This window comes from Indicator indicator, chromosome 11 (assembly GCF_027791375.1).
Source record: "Indicator indicator isolate 239-I01 chromosome 11, UM_Iind_1.1, whole genome shotgun sequence".
Taxonomy (NCBI): domain Eukaryota; kingdom Metazoa; phylum Chordata; class Aves; order Piciformes; family Indicatoridae; genus Indicator; species Indicator indicator.
This window is the reverse complement of record NC_072020.1, coordinates 23,723,814-23,747,506: the sequence shown is the minus strand read 5'-3', so window position 1 is coordinate 23,747,506 and position 23,693 is coordinate 23,723,814. Positions and strand designations below refer to the sequence as shown.

The 23,693-nt window shown below is 38.2% G+C and overlaps 1 protein-coding gene across 1 annotated transcript in view; it reads right to left on the bottom strand.

The window, feature by feature from the left end:
* Nucleotides 1-318: 318 nt before the first annotated feature.
* AHR (aryl hydrocarbon receptor) overlaps nt 319-23,693 on the bottom strand; it is a 55,208-nt gene continuing 31,833 nt past the window's right edge. The window contains exons 3-11 of the mRNA XM_054384938.1: nt 22,103-22,218; nt 19,683-19,772; nt 17,380-17,503; nt 11,418-11,548; nt 10,372-10,574; nt 8,685-8,794; nt 7,170-7,311; nt 4,454-5,720; nt 319-474 (exon numbers count right to left, since the gene is read on the bottom strand). Of these exons, the coding sequence (XP_054240913.1) occupies nt 319-474; nt 4,454-5,720; nt 7,170-7,311; nt 8,685-8,794; nt 10,372-10,574; nt 11,418-11,548; nt 17,380-17,503; nt 19,683-19,772; nt 22,103-22,218 (2,339 nt within the window). The remainder of the gene's footprint in view (nt 475-4,453; nt 5,721-7,169; nt 7,312-8,684; nt 8,795-10,371; nt 10,575-11,417; nt 11,549-17,379; nt 17,504-19,682; nt 19,773-22,102; nt 22,219-23,693) is intronic.

Here is a 23,693-nt window from a genome sequence, read left to right as displayed (position 1 = left end):
AACAACAAAACCATTTGCCTTATCTTATGTTGTGTAGCATGATGCAGTCTTTAGTATGTATGTAATCCATACTGCAATGACACAGTCTGATGGAAAACAGCACATGCATACTTTTAGTCAGAAGCTTTGATTCCACCTGTCACACTAAAAAAGCCAGGTCCTGGATTACATATCCACCAGCATATAGTGCAACCAACCTCCTAGTCTCAACGTGTAATTTAGCTGTTCAAGTCCAACGCTCAAAGATAGATTTGTCAAGCTTTTCCTCCAAGCAGCCCGACGCCCAGACAAAATCACAGATGGAGCTCTAGATCTGAATCACATAAATCCACTAGATGCCAAATCTGAGAAGGATCTGGGTTCTGTCGGATGATGAAGAGGCTGAAGATGTGTGGCAGTCTGTGCATTACTGATCACATCTAACTGAGAGGGATATGCTTCATTTACATTTCCTCCATTGAAACCGTTTTGGAACTGGCAGGAAAAAAGATAATATAAATGGTGAGTATAGAAAACCAATTCATTTGTAAGTTTCTGAGAATGCTCCTAAAGACACAGATTGGATGAAACCTTAAAATACAATGCATACTTTCTTTATTTATGCTTATATATTCATATTTATATCCCATATTTATTTATTTTTAAATATTGAATTATGATAATTAAATTTGCATTAAAGCAGGGTCTGAATCATCATTTGTAGAAAGTACAGTCTGACTGAGCACTCCAAATTCCCACTGCCAGCTGTTACATCTTAAAAGCAACCTATTTACATATTTTCATGTCTGAGATAGGATCCAGACTACAGTTCTTCCGGGAACACAGATGTAGTCCTATCAGCAAGCTGAAGTGTACTGCAGTCAACCCACAGGCTGAGCTGTCGCAGGGTGGGCTTCTTTTGACAAACAGTCTTCACATTGACAATGCCATGAATGGCTTTCATCAGTCTTGACATAATTGTTCATAGGATTATTTTAATCATCTGATATAATGCTTCCTGTCATGCTATGGAAAAGTCACTTATCTGCAGAATGCTCCATTCAGTCATGCAAAGAAAATACAGCAAAGTATTTGAAACATTTCCATCATGTCTTTGGGAGTAGCTTACATCCTAAGTACTCCCTTCATTCAAGGGTTATCCTTAAGAGCATACATCCCACATTCATTCATCTATCAAAACATGCTGCATTTTGCAAACTTTTTTTTTCCTCCTATGTAAACACTGAAATTTGACTAACTGTGCACATATCTAAGTTATTTACAAGACTACAGCCATACAAATTACATTTTTAATTAAAGTTGCCATACTTTTAAAGACAGCTACAATAACATAAGCTAGGATTACTTCTGAAAGAAGATTATTTCAATATTCTTCATTAACAAGATGAGCACACTCATTAAAATTTCTAAGAAAGTTCTTAATAGATAGTCTAGTACTTAGCAAGGTTTCTCCTGCTCAACAAAGGAATACTGACCTTAAACAAGCTATCAAATTTCTAAGGCCTGAAAGTGTTTTTAAAAGACTGCATTGGCTGTGATCCTTCCACAATTATAAATTAGACAGAAGGTCAAGGCAGATGACCACAATCGACCCTGCTGGCTTTCTAATCCCCTGGTCTTTTCATGCAGAAATCGATAGGAGTTAGAAGGCTGAGGAAAGGATAGCAGCCATGGCTTGTGTAGTAACGTCTGTCCTCTCTGCAGACTCCAGCAGACTCCAGCAGCTGATAGGGGCATCAGTGTGCTAAATCCAGCCACAAAGACTGCCCTACTTTGGTTTGGCTCCGTGAACATAGGCTCAGACATATATATCCTATCTGCTTAGTCATATCTTTCCTGGTTACCAATTAGTAAGGAAATCAAACCCTGAGTTTATTATCGTAAGCAGAGAGACATTCTCCCTATTTACAGCAAGGAAATGTCTATCAGTTGTCATCATGGCTTTGGCATAGGTGATAGTGTACAAGCTTACTTCAAGTGCAACAGCTGTGCTTCTAACTTACTAGTTCCTACAGGTTCACGTTTTGAAGTTCTTGACTTCTCTGATACAAGACTAAATACTAAATAAAGACTAAACCTTTCATATAAGCATATATACATGTCAGGTTGCCTTTCTCTGGAGTAATGACATTTGTAAGTAAAAATTGTTTCTGCATTAAAACACTTCTCAACATAACAACTTGGGTTAACAGAGAGCCTTACTTTGCTCTCAATCAATAATTGGCAGGTGTCACTAGAGGTCAAAACTAAACACAATCTGATACAAGAGATGTTGGCTCTTTTTTCATGTGAAGAGTACACAGCAGCATGGGCTGCAAAAGTCAATGCTATTTGGTTTTAGGAATATGTAGGCACTTCCCACCTGCCACTGCACCCGGTTGGCAACCTGTAGGGTTGGAAACATAATCCTTCCTTATCTCATCAAGAAGTGTGCTCCTCTTTTAAGCTCATTTGGACAAATGTTCAGCAGTTCTCTTCAGAGGTAAACAGGCACCAGCGTGCACAAGGGTAACATCAGTTCTGCACCAGGCTTCTACTGATGCAATGCTATCCACATGCACACAGCACTGATGTGCTATAGCAAGAGGGGCTGGACTTTCCTCTGAACAACTTAAGGCTAATTTTTCACAAAGTGGCCTTTGTTCATTTTCTTTGACAAACAAGCAAAAGGCAGCACTACCACAGCAGCACAGCATTTCCATAAATATGAAGCAATAAACATTCATTTATTGCATTCAGAGATGCACCCTTTGTTGTTAATCATAGTTTAATGCTGCTTTACAGACAGATGACAAAAAGAGTAAGCAGAAGAATAACAAAAAAAGGGTGTAACAAAAATGATTAAGGCAGCATAGCAACACAATAATCCACAAAATAAATGTAATTGAAATCAACCATTAAAAAGAAATAAACGGAATGGAGTCTCCTTCTCTGGAGACATTCAAAATCCACTTGGACACATTCCTCTGTGACCTACTCTAGGTGATCTTGCTCTGCCAGGGGGGTTGGACTAGGTGATCGTTTGAGCTCCCTTCCAACACCTAACATTCTGTGATTCTGTATGAATTGCTTACACACCGACTGTTCAGGTACCGATGTACCACACCAGTATACCTTTGTGAAAAGCAAATTCTATACTATTATAGGGATGAACTTGGATGACCCTGGAACTGCTCTGCAACCCTATTATTAAGCACTATGAAGGACAAATAACACTGACCACAGCCAGACAACATAGAGACAAACACTGTGCAAGCTTGTACACCGTGGTTTGCCAGGCACTTCGTGCTATTTCAGCCCTCGGGCACTCTGGCAGAAGCTATTCATCTTGCTAAACTGCCCTAGATTTTAGCTAAATTTCTGCAATTCTGCAATTCTATTTTTTCCACTAGTGAAGCAGTTTTAGAAAGGATATATTTTGCACTTATATTAAGCATGCCAAAAATCTGGGTATGCTCTCCTTGCATTCCTCACCTCTGCCTTGAGTAGGTTAAATGTCAATTAATAGTTTTATTCCGTAAATGCTGATGCATGCAGGATCAGTACTTTAGTACATTAACTCATTGAGGTTAAATAAATAAATAAATGTGGCTCTGTACTTGAGCAGCATTAGCAGAAAGAAATGCTACAATTTACAGTACTTCAACAAAGTCTATTCAGAATCAGGAACCACCTTAGTAATTGATTTAAAAAAAAAATTTCTATTTTAATTTTACCTATGAAGAACTGTGCTTAACACTGTAGTCTGTGCTACGTTCAGGCTCCCCTCTTTTATGGCTTTTACTGGGTATTCTGCTTTGCACAAAATGAAAAATGTCCACCTTATCTACTATGAGTATCCTCTTTTTCCTGCTCTTTTGTCTTCAGCAGACCACTTAGCAACTTGAGGAACAAGCTGACTTTCACTTACAGCAAAATAATAGTTTTTGCAGTATTATGTCTGTAGAAATGCAATAGTTTATCATGCTTCATGCTATTTATGTGATGTTAGAATGTGATACTTTAAATAATCCTAAAATCAAAGAATCTGGGCAGCTAGGGGACGCTAACATTTTAAAAACAAGATTTTCTTTTTGGATCTTTGCAATGTATTTCATGAAAACAAATGTGCCAGACAACATTACTGACATCGTTTCATGCCTCAGAAAAAGATATCTAAGGAAATCCCAAGCTTTTGACCAGTCTGCTTTTTCTTTGCTCCCACGGGAAAAATGACTGGTAGGTATAACAGAACAAGTTCACTCAGTTTTGCTACCAGGCTGTGGATGTATGTACATAAAAACTTGACCAAATGCAACTCTATTCAATCTAGCATGGACTCTCACACACTGCTGACCCATCTGTTTCAAACTCAGTGACTCAGTTATGACCATCTCTGCATTCCAGTAGCCACCCTTACCAGTTAAGAACACAATTCCAAATGCAAGCAGCGCAGCAACGCTGTTTACCTTACCTTGCTGGACAATGTCTGTTGACTTGCCATCATAGGATCATACTGCATTTGATCCAAACAGCTGGGCTGTGCTTCTTGTGTGCACTGGTACATGGAAACAGCACCTGCATAGCATGTTTGAGGAGTCAGCGTGATTGACTCAGAGTTCATCCCACACTCACGATTGTCAGGGACTTGCTGCAAACAACTGAGAAAATCCTCCAAGCTGGAAGAATTAGAATAACTCGATCTGTCAAAACCTGCTACAGGGAAATCCATTTGAGCAAAATTAGAGAGCTGTGGCACCATTGCTGTGGGTTGCTTGTAAGGTGTAAATTCCTGCCTACATGAGTAAGGGGAAGTATTGACTTCTGCTTTGTAAGAGAACTCAGATGGAGTGGCATGCATACCAGGGAATACATATTGCTGGGGTTGCTGCTGAGAGCAGCCAAGAGGCATGGTGGTGTCAGAGCTCCAGTTTGTGAACATCCCATTGACTTGCATATGTTTCATCTTTTGACAGAGCTGCTGCTGTTGCTGCTGCTGCTGCTCCATGAGCTGTTTCTGGTGCTGATGAAGTTGATGTGGGTCTAACTCTTGCTGTAACAAGCAACTTTCATTCTGAACCAAGGGTTGCTGCTGGTTACAGCCTGAATATAAGAAGTCTGACTTATTTAAGGAATCCTGAACATAAGTCAGGATTTCATCTGTTATGTCGATGTCCCCAATATCGTCCACACCAGATAACTCAGTTTTAAAAAACTCCTCATCCTGCTGAATACACTTCAGATCTTCAAAGTCAATACCCAGACTTTTCATAATGCTGTACAAATCACTGCTTTTGTTATCTTGAAAGAGTGCTGCGCTGTCTTCAGGAAGCGGCATAGTACTGTCCTGGGAACACTCCATTAGCTCCCGTTTGAGAACACTGTGATTTCCAGAAGGTAGGAGATTATCCGTCCAGCTGCTGCCAACAACAGTGCCCAGCTCATCCCTGCTGTCTGCAAAGAAGTTCCGCTCAAAGGAAAGTTTGTGTGATGCTGGAGGACAGAGATAGACAGATTCATCTTGCCTTAGCATGGCACCGAGGAGGGAGTTTGGATCCACGGAATCATTGTGTGGTGTTGATTTGGCTCCTTTTCCTGTCACGCTTTTATTCTTCATCTGAGAGGGATCCATGAGGCTCGACATAGGGAAAGATACCTCATACAACACAGCCTCACCAGTGGCAAACATGAAGGGCAACTTCATGTTACGCTTCCGTAGATGTTCTGCCCCTTCTTCATCTCTGAAAATAAACCAGATACATAGCATAACACTGCAGTACTGAACAGTTCCTGTAATCCTTTTGTCCCCCAGAATTCATATGTTAAAAATGAACGATTTTATTTGTAGGCATTTTTCAAATTCCTAGCTATACCAGCTCAACTTGTCTGACTTAAACCAAGAGGCAGATTACGAAATAAGGAGCTTATGACTGTAAAACCACCTTTACATATTACATTTGCAATTAAATCTAGGTAGCATACACCATTTTCTGTGTATTATGATCTGTAATGAAAATAGGTGGGCTTTGTTCCATGTATTATGTTTTTCTTGGCATAGTGAGTAAATGATACTTTAATACCAGGGGAATGAATACTTTAGTATGGGGGGGTACTTTAGTACAGGGGGATGATCAACTCCCTGGCCAGTAGGAACAGGGAGGTGATCGTCCCCCTGTACTCAGCACTTGTGGGGCCACACCTCGAGTATTGTGTTCAGTTCTGGGCCCCTCACTATAGGAAGGATAATGAGGTGCTGGAGCATGTCCAGAGAAGGGTAACAAGGCTCTTGAAGGGCCTGGAGCACATGGCCTACAAAGAGAATCTGAGGGAGCTGAGGTTGTTCAGTCTGGAGAAGAAGAGGCTGAGGGAAGACCTCGTCACTTTTTACAGCTACCTGAAGGAAGGCTGAGGCGAGGAGGGGCCAGCCTCTTCTCCTTGATGACAAGTCACAGGAATAGAGGAAATGGTTACAAGCTGTGCCAAGAGAGGTTCAGGCTGGGTATTAGGAAATATTTCTTCACTGAAAGGGTTATCAAACATTAGAATAGTCTGCCCAGGACAGTGATGGAGTCACCATTCCTGGGGGTGTTCAAGAGTGTGTGGACCTGGTGCTTAGGGACATGGTTTACTGTTGATTCTTCAGTGCTGGGTCGAAGGTTGGACTGGATGATCTTTGAGGTCTCCTTCAACCAGATATATTCTGTGATTCTGACTCTGTAATACTGAAATATCTCTTTTTCTCCATTTTACAGACTCCTTAGGAGAACTGTTTAACCTGTATAACAATGCTGAATTCCATATTAGGTAGAATTCAGTTCAACATCATAAAGGATTTAATTGCTTTAGGTTATCCATTGTTTCTTCTACATAGCTGCAGACGAATTTCTTAATTTTTATTAGCAGAGACACTGACTTAAAAATTGGTTGAATAGAATATCTTGGTGCTTGTAATGCTGTTCTTATTTTTATATCAAATCAAAATATCTTAAGTTTTACACATAAAAGACTATACAACTTAAGTACTGAATTACCTGAATTCTTTTCAATGTTTGTTGAAGTACTGAAAGAAGTTCTCAGAGTTCAGGGTTTAAAGGGGACTTACGCAAAAATAAAGAATTCCTTTCTGAATATAAACAAGCTCAAGATTTGTCTTCTTCTGCAGTATGCTGCTTCATGCAGTGATGACTTACGTCAGAGGTCTCTGTGTGGCAATGATGTAATCTGGCCTTCCGTTTTTGTAGACGAGACGTGCATTTGCCTGTACCCAGGCCCATCGATTTTCTTTGGTTAGAAGCCTAAATACAGTCATTCCACTCTCACCAGTCTTCATCACTAGGGTTAAAGAGTAAGCATACCATTTATTGACCAAAGAACAAAGAGAGGGAAGTCTTGAAAGTAATCCCATCCATAGAGCAATTTTACAAATCTCATCCCCAGCCAACCACTTCTGTGCGGCTCTCGTGCTCCTACTGAAACAGGATGATCAATCACCTGAAGATGTCTACTTTACTGGTAAGATAAAAGCCAAAACTTCAAGCAATTGCAAGAAAACCACTACAGATTGGCAACATCCTATGTGGAGCTTCATCTAGTACTTCTGTAATAGCAGAAATTAATACATACTAGATGAGAAAAGCCTAAGCCTCTTTCACATATGAAAAGTGACTGTTACTTAGCTCAGAATCCCGTTCTTTCACATTTTGACTGGTTAATGCAGACCTGCCTCAAAACCTATTATTTTTTCACTCCCACTCTCACTTCAGAAACAGTGCATTTTTGTTGTACACTGCTGGAAACGTTCCAATTTCAGGATTGAATGAATGAATGAATAAATGAATAAATGAATAAATAAATAAATAAATAAATAAAATAAAATCTTAGCACCAGAAGTGGAGCAAAAGCATTTTAAGACAGTTTCAACCCAAAATTTCTAACCAAAGTTTCATCTCTTTTTTAATGCAAATATTTTATTTCTTATTCCATATCAAACAAACAAACCCACTGATATGCAACAGTGACTGAGCTATACCTAAAACACAAAGCCTGCTTAATATAGGATAAGAACTAACATAATTAAGGGGTGCTATTTAACAGTTTACAAGGGGGCAAAAGAAAAAAGTTTTTCAAGAGCAGTCGGTAGAAAAGTAGCAGCAACAAAATATCCTGAAGATGTTCCTGTAACCTCCAACTACAGCTAATACACAAAAAAAAAACCACAACAAAAAAAAAAGAAAAAAAAAGAAAGCCACTATCAGCTGATACCTTAGCTTGAAACATTACAGTTCTTTCCTTATTTATTACCTAAAATTAATCAAGGTGCCAAGAATCAAATCAAAAAATGTAAAGGATACTTGCATGCTAAATCAGAGATTAATTTCTGCTTTAAATCTTACACTGATATCAAAGGAAAATGCTTTATTTAACTTCCTAACAGGAAATCTATCTTTGAAATAGTCCCTTTGTCCAAAGGAAGTTGTTGAAATAGCAGAAGTTGGGTTGAACAGAGAAGGAAGTGGAAGAGCAAGATGTGACAGAAACTGGAATAGATAACTTAAAAGGGTTATGAAACGAATAGAGTTGTTTTTGCTAATGACCACTTTTATAAAACTATACAAAACCTGAAATTAAGAAATCACAGTATTTTTTTCAACAGGGGTATAATCCATGCTTTGATTTTTCAGCCTTTCTTACAGAATGAAACTTACTTCGGACATGATTTTCAGCACAATAAAGCATATCGGCTGCATGAACAAACTGGTATCCTGTTCCTCTCATACACAGCTCTGCTTCAGTGTATCCCAGGACAATCTTTCCTCTGAAAGGTGAAAACAAAACAATTGCAACACTGCTGATGAACCAACTCTGAGGACGAATGACAAGCACGTTAATCACAGCTAGAACATTTCAGACGTAAGTGCTAACTCTGTTTTGCTGCAATATCGATTGTATGTGGAAACATGACAGTTCTAATAAAAGATGCAGTTAAATCATAGACTTTTAACTAGTTCCTCAGGTTGCCTTCAATGACTAGGAATGGGTTCACAAAATCGTTAGATATTAAAAAAAACAATTATATTTACAGTTCATCTGGACTCTTAATTTCAAATTTTTGATCATATTCACTTAGAGCAGGCAGTTCCCATTTGCTGCAAAAAAAGACAGTTTAGCTCTGTTTCATACCATTTAACCTCGAGGTGCTAGCATGTAGAATGAAATAGGAACTTAACTATCGTTATCTAAGACTACTTGCCCAAATCAATATTTTTAATAGCTTAAAATTCAAAACAAGGCCTATCTTAGAACCACATCCCTCTTGCTATTGAGTGGTTTGGGACCCCTACATTCGCATTTAAACTTTCTAAGATATGCCTCGGAGGAATACTGGCACCTAGAGCCATGTTTGATCCTGGTAGCTAAAATTAGAGAACCTTACTGTAGATAAAGAGAAAAAACTTAGCATTTGGATGAGCACTACGGAATACATGGTAGAATGAAATAGTTAAAAAGAGACTGATAGAGAATTTCAAACAAAGAAATAGAGACTGAAAAACAGAGGGTGAAAAATAAAAAAGAAAAAAGTAGCAATTTGGAACAATATATGTGCAAATGTAAAATACGACAAAGTTTTCAAGTGAAATGTTATGAAAACAATCATAACAGAGGAAAGAGAAGCTTGTGCTAACATTTTGTTAACTTTTACTTCTATCAGTATTTAGAACTCAAGAAAAATAATTTGGTTTATCAGCAGAGTATCAAGTACTTTGACCCTACATTCTCCTGTAAGTACTCACTCAAACCTATATGAGAGATTGCACTGAAAATGAGTTTGAAAGCACAATCAGTCAAAAACAGAGGGGAGAAGGAAGGAATTCAGAGGCTTATCTTTCAATAAAGAAGCATCTTATTGGGCTTCTTGCCACACTGATGCATAGTAACATTATATTGATCCAGTGCAGTAGGGTCTCCTTGTTTTTTTACAGGGAATAGTATGGAAATGGGTTAAAGTCATAGTATTAAAAAAAAGAGAGAACATAATTTGTTTATTTAGAATTAAATAACATTTCCATTGTATTTTACATATATTCCCCTTCAGATCAATTTTATGTTTGTAGAACAAAAGAAAACACCTCCTATCACTTCAAAAATGACATTTTAGTCAGATTTAAACATACAACTTTCCTTTTTCCCTAATTAATTGATATTCTATGGCAATCCCATTTCCCTTTACTTTCTTTTTACTTACTCAGAGGGCTGAAAAGAAAAATCCTAACCATTCCTGATGACTGTTTAACTGTCAGGTTTAAGTAATCAGGTTTAAGATTTCAAGTATGTATTTGAAATATATCTCATCAGCAAATTATTAGAGTATTATGCAAAATAATTTAGACCTACTTTGCATCACAGCCAGTAGGTGTGAAATCCAGTTTATGTTTAGTTCTGAAGATGAAGTTTTTGGTTCGTATCTCAAGGATAGATGGTGGCTGCAGGGGAGTAGCTACTGCAAACAGAGCAAGCTGAGGAGACAGTGTAGCACCATCCTTCCCTTTCTTGTTTTGTCCATGGAGAAACTTTAATCGTCCTTGAAAATTCATAGCCTTAGGATAAGGAAAAAAAAATAATTGCTACACGTTGGAGATATCTAAGAGTGAGATATTTCTGGTAGGCAAAACAGAGATTTGTTGATTTTAAGACCCATCAGATTCAAGCTATGAAGCACGGCACATACACAGGTCAGCTAATGAGTACAGAATAGTATTAGATCCCTGAGCATGGCACTTCAAGATCTACTGATAAACTCACTGGAAAAAGAACTGATGAGAAGGTTGCTCTGTAAAAAAACCCCAAAAGCTCAAACATGTAGTAGCAAACTGGATCTTCTGATGATATTCTAATGAACGTGATACTATACATACATACAATTCACTATTTATTTTGCATTTCTGTCAGTCATTAAAGTATGTAAATGTGTGCATCTGCAAAATGCTACATAAACAGTTCTATTTGTAATAAGTCACCAAGAGGGTAGTAAAACCCTATATTTTTTTAAATCTGCAGGACTGACAAACAAGCATAGGACTGACAAGCAAGCATAAACTATCCCATGTAAGGGAAAACTATGGTTCTGTATGGTTCTGTTTAAGATACCCATCAGAAAATAATCTTCATAATGGTTTTATATCCACAAACACACAGTACTTTACAAAAGCAGATGTTTATTTGTATTTCACTGCGGAAACAGCCATGAGAAGCAAGAACTTGCAGCTGGCTGAAAGGGACAGACACATTCAGTGTTACTAACTGACACACAGTAGTTTGAGCACCTCAGCTATCTATGGATACTTAACAAATGAAGTTATGTTGCTGTCCATATTGTAAAGATAATACTGATTTCCAACTTGCAAGCATATGTGTAAGTTTTTACATAACTCCATACTCACCAGGAACCCAGATGAATTATCTAGCAGGCACCGCAACCTGCAGATGAAATTCCTTTCCATAAAGGAAGAATTCTCTGGAGGAAGTTGGTCTGGGTTATAATAGGTTGCTGGCTGTGAAAAGCCATTATCTCCTACAGGAAAAGATTATTTATAAAGATTATTTTTAGAAGAACACCTATGGAAGGCTATCTATAACAAATCATCTTCCGTCTCATAAACAAAGCATTAGGTCATGACCTGAGCAAGAACAATGTAAACTGGAAACGTCCTCAGAACCCATACTCATCATTCTTGTGATGAGATTGTGTTTTACAGGCTACAGTATTGGAAAACCACAATGCAATTTATTTTTTAAATGGTGGGGTTTGGTGTTTTGTTTGCATGGGTTTTTAATTTACTCATTACGTTTGTCAACAATTTATGTTCTGGATCCCCAGCAAAGAGCACACCCACATTTCTGCAAGGGCGGGACCTGCAAAAGGCATGCTATGAATCTGTGAAACTTACTTTCCATCCTTTCCATACAGATGAAAGCTGTAGCAATTAATAAAAAAGCATCTTTAGGGACCCACCACAATAAATTAATGTACTTTCTCTAATGGATGCAACAACCCACTACTAAACAGTGAAAATATTTCTGGGCTGTGCTGATGGAGAAAGCACCAGTTACCTCTCCAGGGGAACCTGTAGCACTTATGTTTTGTGATTTTTACTGCTTGCTTTTAGAAGACAAAAAAAAAAAGGCAGGAAAAAAAAAAGATTGAATCCCATGATTAACAACTAGGATAACAACATGATATTCTTCTGCCACTTCAGGTCAAGCATTTTATGCTAAGTGGCATTAGAATCATAGAATCATAGAATCAGTCAGGGTTGGAAGGGACCACAAGGATCATCTAGTGCCAACCCCCCTGCCATGGGCAGGGACACCTCACACTACATCAGGCTGGCCAGAGCATCATCCAGCCTGGCCTTAAACACCTCCAGGGATGGGGCCTCAACCACCTCCCTGGACAACCCATTCCAGGCTCTCACCACTCTCTTGGTGAAGAACTTCTTCCTCACTTCCAGCCTGAATCTCCCCACTTCCAGATTTATTCCATTCCCCCTAGTCCTATCACTATCTGATATCCTAAAAAGTCCCTCCCCAGCTTTCTTGTAGGCCCCCTTCAGATATTGAAAGGCCACAATAAGGTCACCTCAGAGCCTTCTCTTCTCCAGACTGAACAGCCAACTCTTTCAGTCTGTACTCATAGGAGAGGTGCTCCAGCCCTCTGATCATCCTGCTAGCCCTTCTCTGGACATGTTCCAGCATGTCCATATCCCTCTTGTAATAGGGGCTCCAGAACTGGACACAGTACTCCAGGTGGGGTCTCACCAGAGCTGAGTAGAGGGGGAGAATCACCTCCCTTGACCTGCTGGCCACACTTCTCTTGATGCAGCCCAGGCTGTGGTTGGCTTTCTGAGCTGCAAGTGCACATTGACAGCTCATGTTGAGCTTCTCGTCCACCAGCACCCCCAAGTCCCTCTCCTCAGGGCTGCTCTCCAGCCAGTCACTGCCCAGCCTGGATTGGTGCTTGGGATTGCCCCGACGCAGATGCAGGACCTTGCACTTGGTCTTGTTGAACCTCATGAGGTTGGCTTGTGCCCACCTCTCCAGCCTGTCAAGGTCCCTCTGGATGGCATCCCTTCCCTCCAGCGTGTCTGCTGCACCACACAGCTTGGTGTCATCAGCAAACTTGCTGAGGGTGCACTCAATTCAGATAACGGACTTAAACATTTGGGATATAAAGTAAAACCAGAAGGTAAATCAGTAAAGGTCTGATAGAATACATATGTTCTGCACAAGACTACACATACAGAGATACCAGAGCATGCCTACTGAGTGAATTTAGCAAAGTGATCTTGTTTGCAATATGTAAAAAAAAACCACAAATGGGTCATAGCCTAGGAATTCATACACACAGAAAACAAAGCTGTAAAATTCTATTTTAGAGCTTTAAATTATCTGCAATTTAAAAAACAATGCACTTTGAGAGAACTGATTGCCATATACAGACAGAAGAAGAAATTCTAAGAAGGACACCATGCTGACCTCCCAGACTTGAGGATAAAGTCAGGGAGAGCATATCACTTAATCACACACCACATTATGTTCTCTGGAACATTATTTTGTCTCGGAGAGCTAAAAAACCCCTTACAGATAGGCTAAGTGGTTTGTACAATTGCAAATCAAACCCAAAGGAAAACAAATCATGAACAAAAGCCAGTTCAATTTAATCTCCTATTAATTCAAGGGACTGCACTGGAGTCAAATGAGATTACTGATGGTTCACCAAGAGGCCTTGCAACCTAAAGCCGTATAAATCCAAGAATGCTGAGTTATCCAGCTTTTCAGATATAACCAAGAAATCCCTTTTTTATTTTTTAACCTAAATGAACTGCTATGCATGATCATTTTTTGCTGAATAAACTTCAAGCTATAGAGGAAAAAAAAAAAAGCCCTAGTTGACAGTGTGTATGAAAACACTCAATGTGAAATTACAGCCATCTGCAGGACTGTGTATTGGCCAGAGCCACCATTTCGAGCTGATCCCACTGGTATGGAAGCTCAGATACTTGTAGCCCATGATAGTAACGACCTAACTTTTGATACTAGAAAAAACAAATTCCCACACTTGTCATATGGATGATTCTCAGGAGACAAAAGCAAACTTACTTCCTACTGCTGCAGATTATCTTTTTCAATTACCTAATTGCTGGTGAGTATTTTCAATGCTTCTGAGGCAATCTTTTCCAAGAGGTGCTGAAATGGGTTACGTTTGCTAAAGAAGCAATGAATATAACAAAAAGGCATTGAAGAAACAGCTTTCAAATCCCATCTTATCTTTCAAAAACTCCAACTCTGACATCCTTGATGACAACTGCATATACATTACTTGAGGAATCCTGAAAATGGTCAATACACTGAATATATCAGCCTTTGTGTTTCACAAGTACCATCACCAAGGAAGCCAGCAAACTACTTTTCCTGTTTAGTTTCTTGTTAATTTCTCCAAAGTAATTCCATTATTTGTATTCCTTTTCTACTTTCATAACTTTATTCCTACAAGACCAGTTTCTGAGAAAGGTGCCAGCTAATGAGGACAAAAGAAAATTGGTATCAACTGATGGCTACTGTCAGAAGAGCTGACTGGAAGTACTCCTGGCCAGGCAGGACCATACACTGATAGCACTGAGTGGTTTAGGGTGCCTTCAAAGCCCCAGGTGTATTTGTTTACTTGATTTTTTCATGGAGATTAATGGAAGTATGGGCAACTTCTTGGAGCAGATGTAAGGAAAACCATTAATCATCAGTAGCGGCTTCCTTGAAATGCTCTGATTAAGACCTCCAACTCAGATAAATCTTCTGGCTGAGAAGTGCCTAAGGAGTGGAAGTCCAGTATCCAAAAAGCAAGGCTTCTTGATGGCCTTCTTGGCACTGGTAGGCATTCTTTCCACAAGAGCAAGTCAGTGTTATTCTTTTGGTAAATATAGACCTGGGATTTGAATGCAGGTCTCTTACGTGGGTTCTCTCAAGTTTCTCTCAATTTCCTTAGTAAAATGGGCAGTTCCCAAGAGTCAACAAGGCTTTGGTGGAAGAAGTCACACAGTTTGTAGCTCACAAAAAGAAGGGGAATAGAACTCAAAACACAAGAGAATGGGCTTTGAGCCCAAGCCTCCTACATTTGTGAAAGGAATATTACTGCACTTTCCCAGGCAGACAGGAGGCAGGGAGGTTTTAGTGCCAACATCTCAGAGAAGTGACTCACTGCAAGAAGATAAAGAGTCTTATAGAATGCCTGCAATGCCTGGAGTAAAATTACTGGTTAGCACTACAGAGGATAGGGGTTAGAATGCTTATATCCCTCATGCAGCCCACACTGGATTTCATCAATATCACAGAGTGCTGTGCATAACTTGCTGTGCATTAAGTCTTGTTTTTAAGCTCAAGACAACGCATGGTTGTGTAGAAAACAAACTTCCTAAGATAATCCATATTTAAGGCTCTGAGGCAAGTATTTAGGATTGAAAAAATTAGAATTTTGTAAACTTCTCTGCAAAAATGACAGGACTGGGAGGAGTGTCTGGGAAGCATATTAACAGTTGAAGAAACCAGTGGTCTAGGGGCATTCCAGAGTACTGAGTGGGAAACAACCAACCCTGGCTAACTGAAGCAGAATTAGTTCCCAGGCTCAGTCTAGAATCTGTGCTTCAGCCTGAGAGCAATTATTTATGTCTATAAATATCTACATAATGCTAGCTGACTGCATTTAAAAGTAAATGGATTAGATTAGCAAAAATGAAGGGGATCCTTACGACCACGAAATCATCCTTTGTTATAAATCCCAACCCAGTTTTAAAATCCTAAACTTCCAAATGTTTTATGCTACTTGAGGCACGAAAACAATTAGCAGCTTTTAGTAAGCTAGGACCACAAGGTACAAAACAAACAATTGTTTGTAATCCTGCTCAGCATTTCCTGCAATTCAGTCAAATCTGATGCCAAGTCAACGTGACATTGCACTTTTCAAACACAACCTTTTGTAAATTCATCTACACTTGCTTACACACTATAAAATACTCTACACCCAACACATATAAAAACTGAGTTTCTGAGGAACAGCAATTGTTTGCTACGACAAATTGCAGTATTAAGTAGTTGTGTGGCATGTTTTCAAGTGGACTGTGTAAATTGATCCATAAGTGACAGAACAATGTTGATCACTAGATGAAAAACTGAAATATATCGAGCTGTGAGTAAATGCCATTTGCCACTTCATATTTTTATCAAATCATAGCATTTCCGTACTCTAAAATATTAAATATTAAATAGTTAGTTTTAAATCAAGTTAATCTATGATTGGTAGATGTAGTCAAAAATAACATAGACTTATTCTGGTTTAAAAAAAATAAATCTGTAATCAAGTAACTTAAGAGTAACGGAGAGTTTTACCTATATATTTAAATACTGTGGTGCAAAGTGGAGTATTACACTTGTTTCAATGGTTCTGTCGTCACTATGAGACAGGCATATGCGTCCCATATTACATATAACTATCTGTACCTACAAATCAATGTTCTAATGTATTTATCAATGTGTTTCTCCTTCATTGTTTGTCAATATAGCAGGTCACTTATGCATCAGTCAGGAACATGACAACCTGATGCCCTAACAGCCACAATATTCTTTTATTCCTCTTCCCTTTTTATTCTCAAGAGAAGTGCTGCATAGAGCAGTGACAGATATGGAAGAGCAAAACTCTTTCATGACCAGGAGTGCTCTGTTCCACGTATTTAGGATGTAACTAACACATTCTTAGTCATGGAATGGATCTACCAGCCTAAAGAGCTTAAAGAAGCTGTTATACCCAACTGTCTGCTGGCCTTCCTAAGCTAATAAATTTGGTGCTGTGATGTAACCAGGAGTAGCAGATGTAAAAGAGAGATCATTACTCCAGGGAAATCACTTTCTTATTCAAAGTGATTAAAGAGAAGTTGTATAACTGAGGGCGAAGACAAACAAAAAAAAAATAAAATCAAACTTTCTAGCTTCCTATGTCACCCAAAAAACCTGTGCACTTCTGACTGCCCTCTTTGCAGCACAGACATGCAGTATCACCTGCCCCGCTTGTTACCACAGCATTACTGATCAGACATGCTCACAATTAAAGTCTTCCAATGTAAAGCATAATTAGCATTAGTTATGAACAGCAGTGCATAACATATTTAAAGTGCAATAAAATATTAATCCTCACTGTTGGCTAAACATATCCATACAATTCAAGTAAGTTTAAAAGATGTTATTTCTTGCTTTGTTCATATAAAAAAATCTAAACACATAAATTTAAAACCAAAACAAAACAAAAAAAAACTACAAACAATCAAATAGGCAAACACAGTAAGATGGCTGCATTCATACCTTGTACACTTGGTCCAGAATCTGCAGACTGGGCAGGGTTTAATGCCCAATGCAGCTGTCGTTGAAACTCAGGTCTGTCTTCTGTGTGAATCAATTCAAACACACTCTGGTGTATAATATCAGACTATGTGAAAAAAAGGAAAAAGATGAGAGAGAAAGATAATAAGAAACTTACATGACAGTATGATGAAAGTTGTCTAACTGACAACACTGCTATGGATATAGCAAATCATACATTTACATGCACATGGCAAAGTTTTAGCAGCACACTCATGACTGTAAATATGACAACTAATAATCAAGTATTTCTCTACCTGTTTTTATCTAAGCAAGCCTGGGAATTGTTATGCACAAGTTTTGTTGAAATCATTTAGTTTTACATACTGGTAAATAAAGTACTTGCCAGCTGGTACTTGGATCTCAGACACTGTAGGTGCTACAGAAACATGACATCCTGAACCAAACAACTTCTGAAACTAACCCAAATAGATTATGAACATTGGTTTTGTTTGCCTGGCAGTTTTTCCACTCCATAAGGATTTGTTAAAATCTTTATTAAATTCTCATATCACCACTTATTACATGGCCAGGAATGTGATCTAAATGACAAAGCCACAACATCTAGGATCTGTGGATGAATGAAATTAAGGGAGAAAAATCCACCCAATATATTCAAGAAAAGCTTTGTCAAATGAAAGGAGTTAAATTGCCTGTTTTCTGCATGGATCAACCCCCCAACCATTATATAAACAGAAAGCATTTAAAATAAAACATAGATCTAAAGAAATAAAGATGAGCTGGCAAAAGCAGAGGCCTAGCTGAATTTTTTCTTTGATTAATTTCATAAAAGAATTAGTATTTTCCAGAATAAATTGCCAGAAATGTTAATTTCTGTAACTTTAAGACTTCACTTCTATAGTTTGGACTTGATTTATTGGCATTATTTACACAAATTTTATGCCCAATTTGTTTTCCAAGCTTTTTGATTCATTCCCCAACACTGAAAGAATCTGTAACCCCAGGAATAATAACGTTTTGTTTGGAATATTTTCTTTTACACAAACATTCCTCCATCTATTATCAGTTAGCCAAAACTGCAGTGCAAGCAGAGTTTCTCCCTGAGGCAGCAACTGAATCTATTAACATCCAAGTACCTAAAGATGCAAATTGCTAACCATAACTAAGTTTCTATTATCTTAATATAAACTAATCCCAGGAATTCTCTAAGGAAAGTCATATGCTCACTAGGTCTTGTCTTTACTGGAGCCCCTATTACAGGAAAGATATGGAGATGCTGGAGCATGTCCAAAGAAGGGCTACAAGGATGATCAGAGGGCTGGAGCACCTCTCCTGTGAGGAAAGACTGAGAGAGTTGGGGCTGTTCAGTCTGGAGAGGAGAAGGCTTATTGTGAACTTCCAGTACCTCAAGGGGACCTACAACAAAGCGGGGGAGGGACTTTTTAGGATGTCTGGTAGTGATAGGACTAGGGGGAATGGAGCAAAACCAGAAGTGGGTAGATTCAGATTGAATGTTAGGAAGTTCTTCACCAAGACCATGGTGAGACACTGAACAGGTTGCCCAGGGAGGTGGTTGAGGCCCCATCCCCGGAGGTGTTTAAGGCCAGGCTGGATGAGGCTCTGGCCAGCCTGATGTAGTGTGAGGTGTCCCTGCCCATGGCAGGGGGTTGGAACTGGATGATCCTTGAGGTCCCTTCCAGCCCTGACAATTCTGTGATTCTATCATTTTACTACTTTGGTACCTAGCTTGCAAGCCCAAGGAAGTTATCCATATGTGATCTGCCCTGTGACCTGTAAATAAATGCTTCTTTTGAAATAAGTAAATACGAGTGAGAGAACACTAAAATTCTAAAAATAATACAACAATTCAGTTGATACATAAAACCTCAAGACATATGGAGTTAATTTTGTATGAAAGGTTTCTATTAAAATAATTACCTTCCCATTGAATTATGTCTCACTCAGCATCATAAACTGGGTAACACCACAGTATAAATTTCAAACAGTTGTTCCAGTAAAGACTAATTAAGTGTGAAAATATTTTATCTTGCCTAACTCAACTTTGGAAATTATATTCCTGTTGTGCTTGGCCTGAGGTCCCATTTCAGCTATGCAAGCTGACAGAAAAGAAACATGGTTTCAAAGCACTCCAGCCCAAAGTACCTAAGAGATTTTTATCTGCTATACAGATATATACAAACTATCAGGCCCTAAATATGAACACTGATGACCTCTGAAATTAAGCAAAACCTCTGTTAAAGAAATAGAGGAAAAAATAAACTTACTTGTTGGAAACCCAAGTAGTCTTGGATAGTAGAAGAGACATAAAAAACCAGAGCATCGGCCGTGACAACTAATACAAAACCATTTAATGCCTGGGGAGGAAACACACCCATCTGTCAGCTTCAGAGACAAAGTTCCAGGTAACTATTCAGGCTGTAAGTCTACCTATATCCTGGTCTCCCAATAAAATGTGAAACATGCAAAACCATACTGTTTTCTAACAGCACAAACAGAAGAATTCTTCATGGAATCTCTCTGCAGTATAAAAACATTGAAAATTCAGGAAAGAGGCCAAATCCTGTTGACGACTTTTAATTAAATCTTGATTGTAGGGAGATGAGGTGCAGCAGCACGAAAAACTGTAAGTTTATCTTTTATCAACCACAGCTCACCATGCCTGTGTGGCTCAAGTCTTTGGTAGACCCAGCTGCCCAAACAGGAACCATGTCACAAAACCATTCCCAAAGCGTGTTCTATTCATAGCACAGACAGGCCTAACTGGACAGGAAATCAAGTGATCAAGATCCTCTATATAGCCCAAGAAAACATTTTATAGCTTACTTAAAATAGAAAACCTCTGCAGAAGTGGGCTGTTGCAAGTAAACAATGTTTATGAAGAGATTTCCCCCTTCATGAAGCAGCAGACTAAGTGGCTCCTTACTCAAAGTCACGCGAAGGGCATTTATCTGAGCTCCCAATCAATAGGGTTCATGGCAATTGTCGTGATAGCAAACAGTATGTTTGGGACTTGGCAGCTCATCTGAAAGGTGCTGATTTAATTCTATGGATTTCAGTCCAGATTTCATAAAAGGCTGTCTCAAGGGACTGGATTAAGTATATTGTGCCACTTAATTTCCTCAGCTGCATTCAAAGTGAAATTTGGCCAGCATACTCAAAACACATTTTTAGAATGCTTTATTATGCAAAATTATTTTACCACACAGAACATAAAGTATGTGAAGGATATCCTATATCCTACCAAACCAGCATAATCATACAGTTTTGTTGTACACTAGTATCACTCTTCCACAAAAATTAACTCCCACAGCCTCACACTATGGTAACCACCATAACTGCTCTTCGATATTCAGCAGAAATATGGTTTTACTATTTCTTGTTCTTTTATTAATACAGCCTAATTAAGTCAAGTATCTGATTAAATGATTGGTCTTTAAATGCTGTGAACCATTCCTATTTAATGTGCAGACATTTTTTTACTTCTTTTCATAAACAGTTGTGAGCTCTATAAAAATTCCTTATATATGTTTCATAAGCTTTACCTGAATATAGTAAGAGTTACAAAGATAACACAACAAACATTATAATAATTTGAAATTAAATAGCATAGCCAATTCAAGGAATCTCGAGTAGTTACATAGAATTCTTGGGTCTGATGTTAAAAGCAATTCCAAAGGAGCAGAATGCCTCAACGACAGGAGCTTTGTCCTCCACTGACCTATTCTGCAGGGCATTTCACCTCAAGTAGTTGGCATAAAAAGTCTGCAAGCTGCACAGGATCTAATTCTGGCCCACATGTTAAAACTGGTTCTTTTGCTCTGTTTCACACAAAGCTAAGTAAAGCTCCTGTACCTGGAATTCAATCACAGTTTACAGTGGCTCTGGTACGTAGTTCATCTTGAAACCAGATTGTTAATGCAGGAATCATCTGATTTCTGTAAGCCAAAAACTCTGTAAAATGCAAGCTGTTTGTCCAAAAATCTAATGAAACAAAGTATGGGAAGTTCCTTAAAACATGCTGGTATCAATATATGGGTGACTGATTCAAATGGAGATTTTGGCAAATTGCAATCCTAAAACAAATTGTCTTAAAAGGCAAAATCAGGTCCCTCAATGACTTTATTATTCTGAAGCACTGGAGATAGTATTTGTACTTCTACAAAAATACTCTCAATACTCCTAATACAAAAGCAGTTACAACGAACTTATTACTGGTGAGAATTAAGGTCTATTAAAAATTTCTTAGAAATTGCCATTTGACTTGCACTTCTTATAATAACCCAGTAAACCTGAGGTTATTTATGAGGAACTGGGGGATTTTAGACAATTAGTCACCAAATTTACAGTAGATGACTAAACTATACGACCATTGTGAAGAATATATTATTATCTGCATTAACAATAGATGCAAATAGATGGGAAGAAACTAGCTCTTAAGAAATGAGTCAGAGTGAAGTAGAGTCTGTAGTCTAACATGCTCTCTAAAGCCACCACCACCCCCAGAGAAGTTCAAGAGCTGCATAATATTAACCTCAAGAAAAGGATGAAAGATCCTGACAATAAGGAATCTTCCTTTTTCAATCTCATTGATGAATTATTGTTAAATGTAACACAATTTTTTAATTATTAACTATTATTGTTAAAAAAGTAAATTGTTGTATAATACATCCACTGAAAAACAAACCTGCAGTAAGAGTTCTCCTTCCAGGATCTGCATGCCTTCTCCACATTTTGCTGTTCTACAGTTTTCCTGAATGCCATTTCTTTCTGGTCTTGTAGAGTTAGAAGATTTTAATGCAACTGGGAAAACAAAAAGAAAGAAAAATATTAAGTGATCTTTGAAAGGCTCACTAAAATTTATGTGATGATGCGCTGTTTTGTATGAGGAAAAAATGAATGTTTATGAAGTCGGCCTACCTGTTCCACTGTCAAGCTTTTTCCTTACCTTTAGAAGAAACTACCAAATTTGTCATCCATCTCCTTTCTAAACTATAACACTTTCACAACAGATTATTGAAATCAAATCAAATCAAACCTCATTATTTTATTCCATTTCCCCCCTCCTCTCTTTACAGTAAGGTTAACTTTCAGTTTGTCACTCTTCTTGTTATAAATACGCTAACCAAAAAAATGTCTTTTAAATAAAGGACATTTTCCCCATTCGACAACCTCCAATAACCTGATAACAGCTCTGATTTAATGTGTAGCAACACACATGTCATATCTGATTTCTGACATCTGACTATGGTATCTCAGATATAAGCCTGCTCTAGATCTAAAGTTCCCTTGAGAGAAAGGAAAGAAAGAAACAGGAACCCTAAAAGCATATTACACATTGAAGTAAGCAAACCTCATACAAAAAATGCTTTTTTTTTTTTCTGCCATAGTTAAATTTTAATCATTTAAACAGTTAAGCAAACTTTCCAATTTCAGATAAAATACTATAACCATGAACTGTCATTATTCAGTTTATACGTACAATCAACTGAAAGAAAAAAAAGAAATTACTCAATGAATAAGGAATGAAGAATCAGATCAAACTGCTACAAAGTATCTGAAAGACGAACTACTTCCCATCCCTGCATTGTGTTTAATAAATAAGATTCTGTCAAGTGAAACTAGATACTCAAAGACTGTCCACAATTCAGAATTTACCAACTTTCCACATAGCTCTGAAAAAAAATAATTTTCCAAATCTGAAATTAGTCTGAGTGGAGACTGTAGCATCTGAAAAACTTAGAATTACTTGAGTAATTGTACTTTAAGTTTTTGCCATAAAACTAAACACCACCATCACTCCAATCCCAAAATTTCTAAGCTACAAAGCAAGGGAAATTCAGAAAAGCAACTGCACTTCTGTAAAGCATCAATGATTTCTCCCATAAGAATGACATATTCACCCTAAATTCTAATTTTTCAACCTGCTGAAAACTTTTCTCTTTCAGATGATCAGAGCTTTGGTCAAGAAACCTGAAGAACTCCTATTCACTCACTTTTCAACTAGATTAAGTGATATTTTATACTAAGTGTATTAACTCAAAGATATCCTCCCCACAGCTGCAACACAGAGCAACTGCTGTCCTCTTCCTCCAGGCTGTCACTCCTGTTCTCAGTGAGAAGCTTTGCCACAATAGCCTCCCTTGGCAGCCAGCTGCTTTGAAGTCCCATCTCCACTATTTTACCCAGCTCAATCTCTAAAATCACAGGATCATTGTGGTTGAAAACGACCTTTAAGATCATCAAGTCCAACCATTAGCTAACTCCAACAGGGCCAC